This window comes from Aplidium turbinatum, chromosome 14 (genome assembly GCF_918807975.1).
Source record: "Aplidium turbinatum chromosome 14, kaAplTurb1.1, whole genome shotgun sequence".
In the NCBI taxonomy this organism is placed as follows: Eukaryota; Metazoa; Chordata; class Ascidiacea; order Aplousobranchia; family Polyclinidae; genus Aplidium; species Aplidium turbinatum.
The window spans coordinates 13,345,849-13,361,254 of record NC_137485.1 but is presented as its reverse complement, the minus strand read 5'-3'; the positions used below and the strand labels follow the sequence as shown (position 1 = coordinate 13,361,254).

Below are 15,406 nucleotides of genomic sequence, written 5' to 3'. Positions count from 1 at the left end.
GAAATGCAAACACGACACATCCCACCACAGTGCGAATTTTTTGTTTGCAAGTGTGGGAATTTCCCGATCAAGATTAATGTTCAAGTGGGGTATTGTTCAAACAGACACGTGCTTGCTAACTAAGTCGTAATTAAATGAACTTTTAAACTTCAACAGCCGCGTCAGTTCGGAAATGTCATTCATTGTTAGTTCATGTCGCCCAACAACCGAAAAGATTTTCTACACTCCCAAGCCAAGGCAGCCATTCGTTTTCCAACGTCAGCACTTCTGCACCCCACGTCAGCACCCATGTGACACGACCTGGCTTTGTGTTTTCAGACGGAAGATTAAGTACAAGAAGTCTTTCGAGCAACCCAAGCCAGAGGAACCGAGTGAAAGTTCCGATAGCTGGAGGTCGAGCGAGCGAAGATCGACATCAGCCGGAACGGCAAGAACCCCAGCCTCATCGGAAACTGAATTTTACAAGTAGGTTGTGATGTCGTTGCTTGTGAGTTAGTTTTTATTTTGGAGAGCATCAGGTTTCGGAACAGGTCCTTCTTGCCACGATCACGAGATGAATCCAACGACTTCTGTTTTTTTTTGTTTTTAGATCCAGTGAGCGTCTCACGCATTCGGCCAATTCAACAATTTCCAACTCCAATGGAAAATCAGTCATCAGGTCAGTATTTTTTCTAGTATCATTAAATTCGTGGTACCTGTGCAATGTACGATATACAGGAACTTAGAGCAGTGCTTGTCAACCTTTCTTGAAATGATACACCCTTTTAGCGTTTTCATCAGTACTCTTAAGAGCATCAAAATCCTTGATCGAGTTTCCTTCTTTTTTTTGGATTTGATTTCAACAAAAGCAGAAAATCTTCGCTCGCAAAGGTATGACGTGGACATGCGAACAAAGATGGAATTCGCATTTTGACTTAGATTTCGATATTCAGGAATGTTAAAAAGCGATACCCAAAATTCAGTGTAGTTTTTAAACGTTTTAAACTCTGCCTTTTGCACCAAATCTGATCGTAAATTCAATAAGTTCACTGACTAAGTAGCCCAAGTCGAACTCTTCATTTGTAAATGGCTGCACGACCCACATTAGAGAATTAAGATTGAAATAATTGTACAGTACACCCCATCAAAGTGGTACACCATTTAAAAATTATGGTACACATTTGGGTGTACGATACACCCGGTTGAAAAGCACTGACTTAGAAGCCAAGTTTAAAAAGATTTTAAGATTAGAAAAAGAGTTGAGCGTAGGGCAGGACCAATACTGTGAACCAACACGCATCACATTCACATACTACACCGGTACAAAATTTATCAGTAATTTCATTGTAATTACGCTAAGCTTATTAGTAAAGCTTCAAAAGTAACTAAGCTGTTTCGAATCTTGAGCTCAGTTTCTGCTTTCTCGTTATGTGTTTGAATGGAAGTAACAGCTCCCAATATGATATACAGTGTAAGCTTACATGCACTCAAATGAACAGGGGAAAAGCGGTAAAAACTTCAAAACGGGTATGAATAGTTTGGCTAGCGAGGTACATGTCTGCAACTACCACGATCTTTTCAAAATGGTGACTTTTGCAGACAATCATCATCACTGAAGCATCCTGCCCCTTTGACCCATGATCGAAGTCCCTCCCTTGTCAAAAGTAAACCCCAGCATGCTTCCATGGTGCTACTTCGATCTCTATCCATGAAGAACAAAAGTTCTCCCAAGGTAACTTTTAATTGATTGAGACTCTTTATCAGCCATGAGAAAACCTATGGACCGTGGGTCATATCCGCTCTTTGGCATTGATTGATTCCGTCCGCTAAGAATTCGAAAAAAGTTGCTTGGAAAAAATATACAGTACACTTAAGTGCACTGCTCTGGCAGTACACTTAAGAGCAGCAGAAAATTTACAGTTTTTGAAGCTAATTTACCGTAGAATCTTAAAAAGTTTTTGGCACGGAGCCTAAACTGTTTTCCATCGCTGTTATCACTAAACGTTCGTCGCTGCACAAGTTTTTGCTTATCGTGTTTAAGCCGGAAAAAACAAGTTACAAGGTGATGTTTTACTGTAAGCTTTTGCTTTTTGATGCGAGTTTTGCGAATTCAATCCAGACTTCGCATTCTAATTTTTTGTTTTCATTCTCAGCCGAAGCGGCGACCGATGCACCAGTCTGGTTCCTCGAGCAGCTTGTCGCAGTGCACAGTGTCGGCTCCAGTGGGGTAAGTATGACGTCTTGTGCTGTGATGTGGATTTTTTAAAGCTTCAGTTGTTCAATACAAGAAATCGTTTTTTTCAGGGGACAATTGGAAAGAAACAAGTCTGGTAGCCTGCCTCTGTCTATGCGGTACGGTGTCGATCAGCAGAATGAAAGGAGGCATTCTGAAGACTTCCACCCGCATACAAGGTAGTCATATCGCTTATCCATTGTATTACTTTGCGTTTCAAAAAGTCTAACCAACAAGTTTTACTGTTTACTTTACAAAACCTACAGTAAATTTTGTCAAATACCTGCATTAAATCTTTATGTGCTTGTACCAGTTGGAACTCATGCACGTTTGTACTTCATGGCGTGCTTTACCTGGTTTGAAAATTTCCTCGGTTCTAAAATTGAAATGTTTCTAACTGAAAGCGACGTCATCAAAACAATAAAAGGTCTCAACCGTTGATATTCATCCGCGCGCAGCCGCCGTGACAAACACTCGGACAGCAAACGGAGCCTACCGCATCATGACGTCGTTGAACGGCCGAAGCATCTCGACTTGACCAATAAGAAGACAAAGAGCACGAGCAAGTTGAGGCGATTCTTCCAGAAGTTGAGGAGGAGACACACATCCGAGTCGTCCACTGGATCCTCCAGATCGCAATCTCTTCCGTCTATTCCCGCCGCACTCGAGTTGGAAGAGGAAGCGCAAGGTACGAACCGTCCACATAATCAACTAGTTGATTTTTTTTAGTTTAACTTTGTATTATGCAAAAGCAACAAAATGTTATGTGTGTTAACCGACTGACTGTTTTTATCTTTCAGAAAAGGGTGTTGACACAGATAACAAAAGCCCAGCGAAGTTATCGGAATCAGATGATATCATATTGTCAACTTCTGGCGATGAAGTAAGCTTTAAATGCTCACGTCTTTATAGATAGGTCTATTCGAGAACTCAAAATCGATATCTTTTGAATGAAGCCTAGCAACATTTTCTAACATAACATTACTGATTGCAGTCAAAACATCACCCAATAGTTCCACTGCAAACACCAGCGTGAAATGGAAACAGCCCCTTGCAACCTTAACTTTTGCAATTCATCGCAGCCAAAGCCTTACCACCACCGGGGATCGCTGTCGTTCTCATCCGGGGACTTGGATGGCTTGAGCTTGCCGGAAAACCAGAAGATCTACAATGACATCGCAGAGACCTTACGAAGATTATCCACCAAATACAACCAGCAGATACAAAGCAGGTAACCTATGGCCTAATTTCTACACCACAACATAACTATTGTATGCAATAGCACGAGCTAGCATCATAATGGAGAGTTAATTGAATTGTATGTCCATGCGATCCCACAGGATTTGATGAGGCCTTGTTGCATTTCAGCAATATTTAAATGTCTCTGTCATCAAAGCTTTGCCATATTTTTTTTCAAAACTTTTTAAAACTAACATAAGAATAATGTAACTTGCTAAGACCATAAGCAGCCAACTGAATCTCTGATGTCAATTCAACATCATCTGTAGTGCGTGAAAAAGTAGTTCAAATTTTTCAGAGCAGTACATTCTCGAACTAATGCGAAACCCAACTGTTCTATCTCGCTTTTGTATTTCTGCTATGAAGCTCAGGCGACTCGCAATCCGTGTTTTTGCTGATTCATCAAGAAACGCTATTGTTTTCTTACAAATAGTTTTGTGGTTTATTTGGCTGCGGTTAGGAAACTGGGCGAAATTGTTTTAAATATTATCAAGTCTGACAGGGTCGTTGTAAAATCTTCAAGGCAAGTCTTGCTTGAATAGCGTTAAAAGTGCTTGAGAAATGATCTGTAAATGGCCATTTTACCAAGACCAAACAACAATAGGTCAAGTTTCAATAAGTGTGCTTTAAGTCGATCAGACAACATCTCTGTTACTCAGCGTGTCATATATTTAAGGCCTGTCACGCTTGAGCTATTCGATAAATTTCTTCAACTTCGCGCCAGTTGGGAAGAGAAGAACGTAACTTTTATAAATCCCGTACAGGTCGATCGTTCTAAAATAACTTACTCAATTCTAACCCATGATAAACTCAGTTGTTCCGTGGCCAATAAACGCTCTGTTCCGCTCGTGTGACTTTTTATTTACGTTATTTAACGTAACACACTTAAATTTGTGCTAGCGCGTGCCAGTCTGTTTAAGGTGTTTCTCCATGTAAACGTCGATTGAGTTCAATTCAGTTATAATAGCCCCACACCAATTCGTAGAACCTTTTTATTTGCTTTAACGGATGGAAGCAAACACACTATATGGCGGTTCACCCCCCTTTTAGTACTTATCTTTTTTAAAGATTATTTCAATGTAGTTTTTGTTTTTTGTCAATTTTAAAAATAAACGTGAATACATTAAATCTGATTACGTTACTAGGCTTCGTATGTCTGGTTTAACTTTTCTTTTTGTTGCTTATTTCACAAGTACAGATTTTATCAGGATTTTTTCGGGTAACTTGTTATTGCGTTTTTGTTCGTAAAAGTGTAATCAAAAAAGCGACCCTGCTTTATGGATGTTGTATGCTCAGTTAGCAAAATACGTTCTTTTTGCATTGATTCAACGTTTACATTGATTCAATGAGGGTGGGTTTTGCTGACTAAGTGGTTTAGTTATCTGCTCCAGAAGCCCCACCTTGCATAGCTTGTCGTTTATTCATTATTGCATGTTGGCTTGTCGACGTCGTCTGTCTGAATATGGATGTTGAACCAATGTATCAGAGACGTATCGTCGCCTATGTTTGGTGAAAGATTGCGCCATTTAATTCAAGCTATAATTGGCACCAGAAGCAACGCTAAATGACATGGCGTTCCATCGTGACGGTTAATTGTTACGAGAAGATTCGTAACTGGATCTTAATCGACTTGAGGCTGCAGAAAGAAAGCAATTTTGGTCTGGCAACTACCTAGACAGCAAAGCAACCGTTTTTTGCAACGTCTGCAGACGTTAAATCAATGTAAAAAGCGGTTACTTTGCTGCTTGAGCAGAGAAATAAACAATCGACGTTAATTGTGTGTGAAGACGACTTGCGATCAATTCTGTTGGTTGTTGTTATGCTCGTGTCACCCTGGAAATCATTGTTACACCAATGTCAACAAGTTCTTAGAAGCAGAAAAGAAAACATCTGTTTTGTGCTTAGTAATGATTTATATTGGCTTACTCAGCATATTGCACCAATTTCATGAACATTGTATGCGTCATAGCCGATTTAACTTTTGAATTGTCTGCACAAACGGAAGCACCCGACTCTGGTCTTAATTGAAGTGCGTAAGATTGTACGTACTACGTAAAAATCCCTTTTTCCGTTTATGAAATATCCTTTAACAAAATCACAGTTCGGAAAAAACTGCACTTATTTTTTTTTGGTTTTTAATTAAGTTTACAACACAAACAATAATCATGTCTCTATTAATGCATTTAAAAAAAATTACAAATAAAATTCTTTCGGAGTCGCAGTAAAACTGATAAATTATTATTGCGTTGTATGACAAGTGCCCGGACTAATGTTGTAAATTGTCTTGTGAGATATCTTTTTTTGCGTTTGAAGTCTAAGTAACACTGCATGCTCCAAGCAGCACGAATTTGTTTACCTATCCTTTATAAAGCTGTCTTTAAAAAATAAATAAAAATGCTTTTAAACTTTGAGGAAAAGTTTGCAGTAGTGATCTCGTCATGATAGAATGCGACCATTTTTCTTCACCTTGCGCATTGTGACGTCACTTTTTCGTATCGTTGCAATTAACGCGTCACTTTTTTATCCAGCTCCTCCACTCCCGGAAGTAAAATCACCACTCCCGAGTCATCGCTGACCTCCGAAGAGCATGGCCAATACCCAAAGGTACGTAGTCGTGCTTGAAATAATTCTGCTGATTTTCACAGGTCATAGTGGCTGAAGATTTCTTCATCAACATGGAGTAGGCTATGTTTATGGGCGAGAGACGATGCTTATGTAATTCTCACATTATTTCAAAGGCCTTCCGATCAAGTCCCCCCTCCCGGCAGACTTCGTCCTCATCTTCCAAAGGTCCAGTGCACTCTCCCGGAAAGTCATATAGGAAATACAAACTAGAGAACCAACCTGCCCTCACTGCCTACTACAACATGCGGGCACGAGGGAGAAACAATGATGCTCATGTCGACAACGTGCCAAGGTGCGACTGGTGCTGGAGAAAATTACGATTTGTAGATGTATTTTGACAACCAACCACTTTTAGTTACCATCCGCCGGACAACAACATTTTATATTATTGTTAATAGCAGAGATAAGCTAATTTTGTGTTAAGTGTGAAAAGCATCATTTGATTGACAAAAGAGGCCGGCAGAAGTGTTGACCACGGATTGCAGTGGAATAAAAAATGTCATTAACTTTACTACATTTTTCCTATTAGTTTCTTCGCTTATTCTTCCTATTAGTTTCCAGGCTAGGTTCATATTTTAACATTTCACCTTCCGTAGGTCTCTACCAATCCGTCGCCATACTCACCACGCCCAGACCGGGTCGCTGGATTCTCCGATCGCTGGTGGAAAACAACCCCAGACCCGCTCTCCTGGCTTCCCCCTCCCGGACAAGTCACGCAACAGACCCGCCGCGACCCCGGTTGATGTCACTGATGGTCCGCCGGCTTCCGCGACCCCAAACCCGGTCAACTCCAATGACTCGGAGCTGAAGGTCGAATGCACGGAAACCGATTGCGCTGTGCGAGACTTCCATCCAAGACCCTCTCATTCAGTGAGATCACCAGTGGATCGCTCTATAGCATCCTCGCGTTACGGAAGTGATGTAGACGTCCCTTCGCGTGACCAGTCTTCTGTAAGTAGCTGCGCGCCAGGCTAGGTTCATATTTGGAGTCTAAGTTTTGCGTGTATGACGGCTAGAACTTTTTTGTGGTAATTCAACCCATCCTAATGACTGGGCGTTCATACCATCACATATAAACAGTTTCGCGCCTTTTCACGGAATTTTAGCGGAATTTTCAACCGTAAACTGTAGATTGAATCAAAAAAGGAGTCTGCCTTGTTTAATCGCAGAACATTCCCGATTTAAAACTCTTCCTGTTTGCAACAGAAGTCTCCGGATCGGATGAGGTCGCTAGAATCCCACCCTTCGACCAGCAGAGTCAGCAGCGAGAGTAAGAGCACGTTGATATAAAAGTCTGTAGCTCGATCTACTTTGATTGTTTATTTCGAAAGCGTTAATAAATCATAATTAATAACAGTTTGAAATGCACCATCGCCTTTTAGATCGAAATGCGCCCATTTTGAATTGAGAGTTGAACTTGCATGATTAAAACAACTGGTTACAAAGCCAAGAATGGGGTTTGCTTTGCGTATTGTCCCATTTTCCAAACATTTGCTTACGTTTTATTTGGGAAAACAAGTCACGGATGGTGAATTGTGTGGGTCGTTTCATTTTCTAAAGTAATTTCTCTTCCAGACGAGCCAAACGGGATGCAAAACTTGGAAGCAGAGGATCTAGATGAGGACAAACTTGTTGATCGACTGGTGGATGCTTTATGCAAGAAAGGAGATGAATATACTCGTTCGATTGATGTAAGAATCTCTCACACAGCATCAACTTCTTCCAACGTGATCTTACCCATACAGCAAATTCCGTCATTTTTACATTGATTCGACGTCTGCAGATAAGACCTTTATGATTTTCTTATTTTCCTCCAGGCGCCGAACGGACTTCCGTTAGAGCCGGTGTTCCGGTCAACCATGATTCGGTACATGAGCAGGGTCACCTACCACCACTTTGAATATTTTGCCAAGCGATTCTGCCAGAACTTCAAGCAGCTTGTTGAGCCTTTCCCGTCCAGGCACCCGGAAATCTTTCCTGTGAGTTATTTTTTGCCTAAGTTCAACGCCTGATGATGTTGTTTCAACGTAAAACGGTCAATATTTTTTCTGAACCGTGGTTTTTACCTGTAATTTGCTGCGGTTAAAATAAATTAATTGGCAATAAGCTCATGTTAACATCGGTTGATGATCTTGCAGATGGTGATGGTGTTCAACATGACTCAACTCATAGTGAATTTAGCAACTTCAGAAACAACACAAAATGCCATTGGTCACGCACAAGCGGCTGTTAATCACGTGCTCACATTATCCACTCAACTGGTGACAAATATCGTCCAGGATCAGGGAAATAACTGGGTAAGTTGCTGTGAAGGTACAACTGAAATCCATTTTTTGCATAAAAAATTTCGCTTTGAGAGGACTACAGTATATTTGGAGCAGCAAATCTTATTCGATAAACTTAGTTTTTTAGGTTCACAGCACTTCTTTAACTTTGAACCGTGCTTAAACTGCGTCAAATGGGGCAAAATATTTTCCAGGATCTTATACGACTGTTTAGTGTTTATACTTTGTTAATACTTGGAAAAAATTTACCCCATTTGAGGCAGAAATAACAGTTTTCCACTTTTTGAAACGACGTTGTGCAATGTTCATACATCAGACCGATTTTCCACGAGGATGAAACTTATTCTCATCACTTACAGGAGGCGGTGCTGAGCCAGCTTCACGACACTGAAGAAGAACTGACCGCTGCGGAAACACCCAGCGACTCACCCAGAAGACACATTAACACTGACGATGAACTCGACTAGCTGAGCCAGTTGAGGTATAAGATTACGCCTTCAGACTGTTGTTGCTTGATGAGTCACATGCCTCCAACAAAACCCTTCTCAGGATGGAAGAGATTTCCCAAATTATATAAAAAAAAATTAAGCGAAAATATTAGATACATATCCGTTACATGTTAAAAGCTTCGATTTTAAAATACCGGAAGTGATGTCAACTGGTGTTTAAAGCTACCCTGGTGAGATGAACAGCAACTAATAACGGTCCTTTTGAAACTTTTGCATATATTAAAAGAATCGTACCAGTAGTCTTTTGCATGGTGCCCTCGGTATGTGTTTTTTTCTGCTTTGCTCATTGGATATTTTTGTTTCAGGTTTCAAGCATTCCTTCGACGCTGCTGACACGGGGCTGGTACCTTGTAGTGTTGCTCAAAACGCGACAACTGTGCAATCTAATTTTATTTAGTGAAATGCTGTTATTTAAGTTATAACCACTGTTGAAGCATGTGCCAGTGTGCTCGACCGTATTTATGGTAATGCCAGTGAACATGTTTTCTATGATTTTTACGTCTATCTTTGTCATTGCACGGTGCCACAAGACAGAACTAATTTTATGACCGAGCGGTACTCTTCAAATGACGTGGCAGGGGTCGTTCAGATATTATATGATGCCAGGTGAATAACACAATATGACAGTTCTGAACCTCCCTCCCTCAGGAGTGTTGATGGTATTTGAACAACCCCTGATCTCTTCGAATTCCTGTGTTCTCTTCATCCTTTTCTTTAGTTTTGTATTGAATTTTCGTCTATTCTCGAACTCCATATCTTCATGTTTCTTTAGAGAACAAAACCAGTCATTGTTGATGGTACATGTGTTTTGGAACTTGCTGTGAAGTGTGTTTGATACATTTTTAATGCATTTGGAAGTACGCGAGTCGCCGTCTGTTGTAAAAATTCGGTACGTCAACAGATCCCATAATTTTCACGCGCTAGCTTCAATTTTTATTTGCATCAGCCATTTGGTAAGTTTGTTGAAACTTTGTTGACTTTGTACGAACCCTCCCAGACAGCAAATCAATAGTCTGTTTGCATTGATTCAAGGTTGTAAACGCTGAATCAATGTAAACAACAGTTGATTTGCTATCTGGGCTGTGACGTTTCGCGTTGGTGCCAGGACTTCATAGTCGCTGGAAGATTGGTTCAATCCTTTTTACTGAGAAATGTTGCACTGTGTGAAATTGAGTTTTAACATTGTCAAATAAATTATAAGGAAACGGCACTCGGTTCATGCTCAACCGATCTCTCGCTGAGGTTTACATTCCCGGCCCGGCAAAGTTAACTTTTCACATCAGGCGAGGTTCTATTTGGTGCCTACGGCTTGTAGATTGAATACTCAAAGGGCCAGCAGCTTGTTTAATGTCTATTGTTTATCCGCGTCGCGTTCGCAGCCCCCAGAAAGACCTTAACTGTAGTCCTGTAGAATTTGGTCTAAAAATGGGTCAACCTAGAAAAAATTCTTATAAAGACGTATGATATATCGTTGGAAAGATAATTTTATCAGCTTTTCAATGATGGGTTTTGTCATTTTTTTTACCTTGGGGAAAAAAAGTTACGACCAAAAACGTGCCGGAGGGGTAAAAATTGAAATTAGGAAAAAAAATTAACATAAGAATATTTATTTTCTTATCTTTCCTGTAATGGTTGAACAAAAGGTTAGAAACTTATGAATTATCAACAGAAAAGCAGGATATAGATGCAAAAGGTATAAATGAAAATAGAAATATTTATCTGTTTCAGGGGGTAAGAGTGAGCATGACGGGAGGGGGGGGGGCACCAGTAAAGCTGTCGTTGTTCATTATAACTTTATAATGTTATAGTTTACTTACTACGGTTAGAGTGATACATTGCAGATAGATTCAAGTCAAGAAGAAACAGCAATTTGTGTTAGGCTAAGTGTCTATCGGACTGGTGATTCACTGTGTCATGTTGGAGCTTATTTCTGCGAGAGATAGTAGCCTACCATACACTCTTTGGACACTATTGGTCATGCTTTGAAAATGGATTGTGAAACTCTGGTTGCAATGGAGAAAAATAGAGAAAATGGTCATATTACATACATCCATACATCATGCCGTAATTTCTTGAGAAACCATGCGAGATCCAAGAAACGTTCAGCCTCAAGCAATGAACAATCCAGTAGCAAGACAGTATCGACAAGGTCAGATCAACAATCGTTCGACTTTAAAAAGCAGTGTTTTTACTGTGAATATACAGTAGTTGTATGTTTGATGAACGGCACCCTGATCGAAATAAACTTGAAGAGGTGCGGACAAAATCGTCAGGAATATATTACGTAACACTTGCTTTATGCCAAAGTTGAGACGATGAACTTGCTAAAACTGTTCAGAAACGACTGCTTAGTGCACACGACCAGGTGTTTGCTGAAGCCAGATACCAGCATGTACTATGCAGAACAAGGTTTGAAAATCCTGCTCGGTATTCAACACCTGGAACATCCACAGAAAAAATGACATTGTTTAACACTGTAGGCTATGTAAAAAAAAAAAGGAAGATGATGTACACCGTTGTCAGTATAGGATTGGAATCATGATTTGATTACAGAATGCCACACAAACCGAGTTGTTTTTCATAATTACTTTCAGGAGGACCTTCACAATCGCTTTATTGATCTTCTCTGGAGCGCATCTTACATCTTCAAGAAGTCACGCCCCAGTTGGTCTGGATACATGAGTGCGAAAACAACATCGCAATCTAAGCCAAAGTCTGTTGTAACCATGTTACCGGTGATCGACTGTTGTAACCATGTTACCGGTTACACGCCACAGATTTAACAGCTTAACACTCGTTTCTATCGTTTGTGGTTGAGCAGTGCCAAAAACTGAATGTCCGAATGGCATGTGTAACCTTCGACCAACAGCTTCATATAAATGCATACGACATAGAATCACCAAAGAACATGAGCGTATTTGTTCGATTGGGCGGCTTTCACCAGCTTATGAGTTTTCTGGGATCAATTGGTTCTTTTATGGAAGGAAGTGGCTTGAGAAGAGCTCTTGAGACAGCATACGCTCCTGTAACTGTAGGTAGGGCACATGTTTAGTGGGAAGGCAGTTTTCCGCGCTGTTCGAGGTCATCTGTTATGCGCAACAGCTATTCTGTCCCTTATGTTGGAAGAATTTTGGAGTGAGTTGACGCCCGGAGAGCAGAGTGCCTTGGAGAAATTGTATGACTCAGACAGTCCTTCTGATCATAATAATGATAACATTGAGCATAAGATGATGGCATTTTTCACCGATAACAAGGAGCAGTTCACACGAGAATCACGTACATCAGCTCTGTGGTTGAGCTATGTCAATTACGTTTCAGCTGTGCAGGAGTTTATTCAAGCAGAGAGAAGAGTTTATTCAAGCAACTGGTTACTACACATTTCTGCGTCAAAAAGCATGCTGAAACTATTTGCTGCCACAGGTCACAATAATTGTGCAAAAACATGTCGCCTGTATCTTTAAACAGTTGCAGAGTTGGAAACAAGTCCCCCAGATGTCTACCAGCAATTTATGTACGGAAATCACACCGTCAGGCGTTCTAACAAACAATTGTATGGGCATAATTCTGAACTGATTCTCATGAATTCTTTAAAAGGAAAAGGCGGAGTCATCGGCAGGGACACCACCGATAACGTATTAAGGGTGTGGAATAAAACCATGCATAATGTATTAAGGGTGTGGAATAAAACCATGCACAGGTGTGCAGAAGTGACAGATGCACTCAGTACAGTCTCATCATTGTCAAATTCTGATGATAAACACAAAGAGGCATTTGCTGGAAGAACCAAACGTGATAATAATAATTAAAAAAAAGTACAAACCTATGGTTTCGTTCACATAATCCGTTTGAGTTCAGCTTATGGCTCTAGACTCAGGGTTGATTAATAACAACAACAGTGTGACCAGTGACCGATTTGAGGAGATAGGGGCGTTTATCCAAATTGAACTTGATGATAAAACCTTTACTAATATTGTTCCTTCAAGAAGATAAGCAAATAAATGCTATACAGACAGAGCCTTTATGCCAGTCTAAAAATTGATCATGATACTATCACCATTGATCCATTAACACACTTTTTGAGATTGGTTTTTGTCATAGAGAGAAAGCCAGAAAACGACATTGCAGACTACCGATACTTCTTTTACGAGTTATCACCGTACCCAATGTCACTGTTCAAAGATGGAATTTTACGAAGTGCGCAAAAATCAAAACTGAAGTCATACATCTTGCACAAAGTTGAAATGACAAAAGAACCTGACTCCATTAAAATTATTGATGGTGGTGCCTTGTTGTGGTGTTGTGACTGAGAGAAGAATGAGAAGTTCCATGAGTTCTTCAAAAAGTACATCAGCTTTTTTCAGCACTTGCGCGCCAACGTTATTGTTTTTGATGGTTACAGGGTTGGTTTTGAATCTTTATCCTCGGACTGACAAAGCCTTGACAGGTTATTCCTGATAGTTTCGCATACTTGTAGAGGCTTTTGATGCAGGGCCAGTTACCGAGATTGACAGAGTGAAGTTTCCGATTGTTAAAGTGTTATTGCCGGGAAATTATTCCATCCATTAGGTCCTGCTGAATGGAAAGCAGTCCTTAGAATGCGTTGCTCAAGCGCACACACCGAGAGTCGAACCAGCGCAGCTTGATGAAGCTTCTTCGTTCACGAAGTCACGGGCTAACCAATTAAGCTATCGGGGTGGACTCACATGGGAAACGACCACAGAAGTACAAGGAAATGGTCATGTCTAATCGTTCACCTGTTGATCCGGCTCTTTTTCCACCATCACCACGAGCCGCATACTATCACAGCCTCAGAGTATATCACCAGCTGAAAGTTTAGAGAACTTTAAGCAACTCAGATTTGAAACCATTGTCATGGGGTTGGCAGAAGAAAGATGACATGTTTTCTCCAGTCATGACGGATGTAGCTACTGCACCAGAAGATGTGTTGAAAATCTTTCGATGTAGCTGCAAGGGATCATGTGACAGACGCTGCTTTTGTCGGAAAGCGGGCTTAATAGGCACATCATCAAGCAAAGAACGACACGGTGTCAACCAGAGATTCCACCCATCAAAAACGCTCTGGTACGACGTCTCAAACTGTTGAATTGAATGATCAAAATTCTTGCCAAACTGAAAGGAACATCTTTTTTTCAAACTATATACAAACAAAGATTTGTGGTGGCTTTAACGAAACAACTGGAGTTGAATGGTTTTAAAGTTCATTTGTGCCCCAGTGTTGCAGATACAACAATCGTTCAAGTTGCTTTGATTCGGTAGGTAGGACACCTGTAACTATGTAGGCTACTCCGACGATACTGATGTCCTTTTCTTATCTCGTGCATCCGTGACTATTCTAATATCTTCTTGCCAAACATTACAAGAGGGAAAAACTACCAGCAAAGACAGTGCTACAGAGTTAGAGATGTTATTGCCAAGGTAGATGTTCTTGTTTTGGAGTGGCTGTTATACAACTTCAGCAGTTCATAAATTCGGCAAGATGTCTATTTGAGAAGTTGAAATCAAGCAAGTTTGCGAAATGTTGCCGATGTTTTCTACGAAGACGACATGTCTCCATACCAAGTTGGCAGGGCTTGGATATGGTTCTTCGAACTTTTAAACTTGTCTACATATACTTTACCACAAATCACTAAACAGAGGAACGAGGAAATGGTCATGTCTAATCGTTCTCACATTAATCCGGCTCTCCTTCCACAATCACCACGAGCTGCATACCACCACGGCCTCAGAGTATAGCCTATCATCAGACATGCACAAATATTACAGTCGTGTTTGATGACGAATTGGGAGAAGAGATAAATTTTATGGATGCGTTTGCATCACTTTGATTGAAATGTGTTTACATTTTATTAGAACTTAAAACTGTAAATGTCGTTTTTACATCTTCACAGCTGGTTTAACCCTAGCAAGACCGGGCTTTTTGGCACTCCAGGACTTGGGGAACACAGTGTTTTTGTAACAAAACACCCTATGAAATAGCATTTTAACTAAAACCTTCTTCACTACGTCCTAGATAGCTTTTATGTGTTGCTTACATATCCTTGCTTATAAATGAAAAACCTTTTATTTCGGTGAAATCTATCCTGTTATCTCCGTCTCGGTCAACTTTTACTCCCTTAGACGTGTGATAAATACCTCCTAATTAGGTTATGTTTTATATTTTTGCTTTTCGATTGTTAGTTTGCTTTGTTGATAGTAATATTCCAATTTATGGTGTTGTATTCTGTTACAAAGGTAACATATTTTAGTATATAATTGTATTATAATATTGAGCAAATTAGTGTTTTACCCCCCCGGCACGTTTTTGACCCTAACTTTTTTTCCCCAAGGTAAAAAAAATGACAAAACCCATCATTGAAAAGCTGATAAAATTATCTTTCCAACGATATATAATTCGTCTTTATAAGAATTTTTTCTAGGTTGACCGAAAATTCTACAGGACTACTGTGCTACATCCACGTTACGCTATACTGCATCGGGCGAGCTTGGAATGATGTAAACTGGAAAATTATGTGACG

At 40.3% G+C, this 15,406-nt stretch overlaps 1 protein-coding gene across 1 annotated transcript in view; it reads left to right on the top strand.

Annotated features, from left to right (window-relative positions):
* The window catches only part of LOC145783198 (uncharacterized), a 30,818-nt gene extending 20,738 nt beyond the window's left edge, over window positions 1-10,080 (top strand). Inside the window, exons 6-22 of the mRNA XM_082594999.1 lie at window positions 319-465; window positions 590-658; window positions 1,579-1,711; window positions 2,133-2,206; window positions 2,284-2,391; window positions 2,671-2,900; window positions 3,013-3,095; window positions 3,295-3,443; window positions 5,980-6,055; window positions 6,190-6,368; window positions 6,673-7,027; window positions 7,283-7,346; window positions 7,652-7,767; window positions 7,894-8,055; window positions 8,215-8,373; window positions 8,721-8,842; window positions 9,176-10,080. Of these exons, the coding sequence (XP_082451125.1) occupies window positions 319-465; window positions 590-658; window positions 1,579-1,711; window positions 2,133-2,206; window positions 2,284-2,391; window positions 2,671-2,900; window positions 3,013-3,095; window positions 3,295-3,443; window positions 5,980-6,055; window positions 6,190-6,368; window positions 6,673-7,027; window positions 7,283-7,346; window positions 7,652-7,767; window positions 7,894-8,055; window positions 8,215-8,373; window positions 8,721-8,828 (2,212 nt within the window). The 3' untranslated portion in view covers window positions 8,829-8,842; window positions 9,176-10,080. The remainder of the gene's footprint in view (window positions 1-318; window positions 466-589; window positions 659-1,578; window positions 1,712-2,132; window positions 2,207-2,283; window positions 2,392-2,670; window positions 2,901-3,012; window positions 3,096-3,294; window positions 3,444-5,979; window positions 6,056-6,189; window positions 6,369-6,672; window positions 7,028-7,282; window positions 7,347-7,651; window positions 7,768-7,893; window positions 8,056-8,214; window positions 8,374-8,720; window positions 8,843-9,175) is intronic.
* Window positions 10,081-15,406: the final 5,326 nt, after the last annotated feature.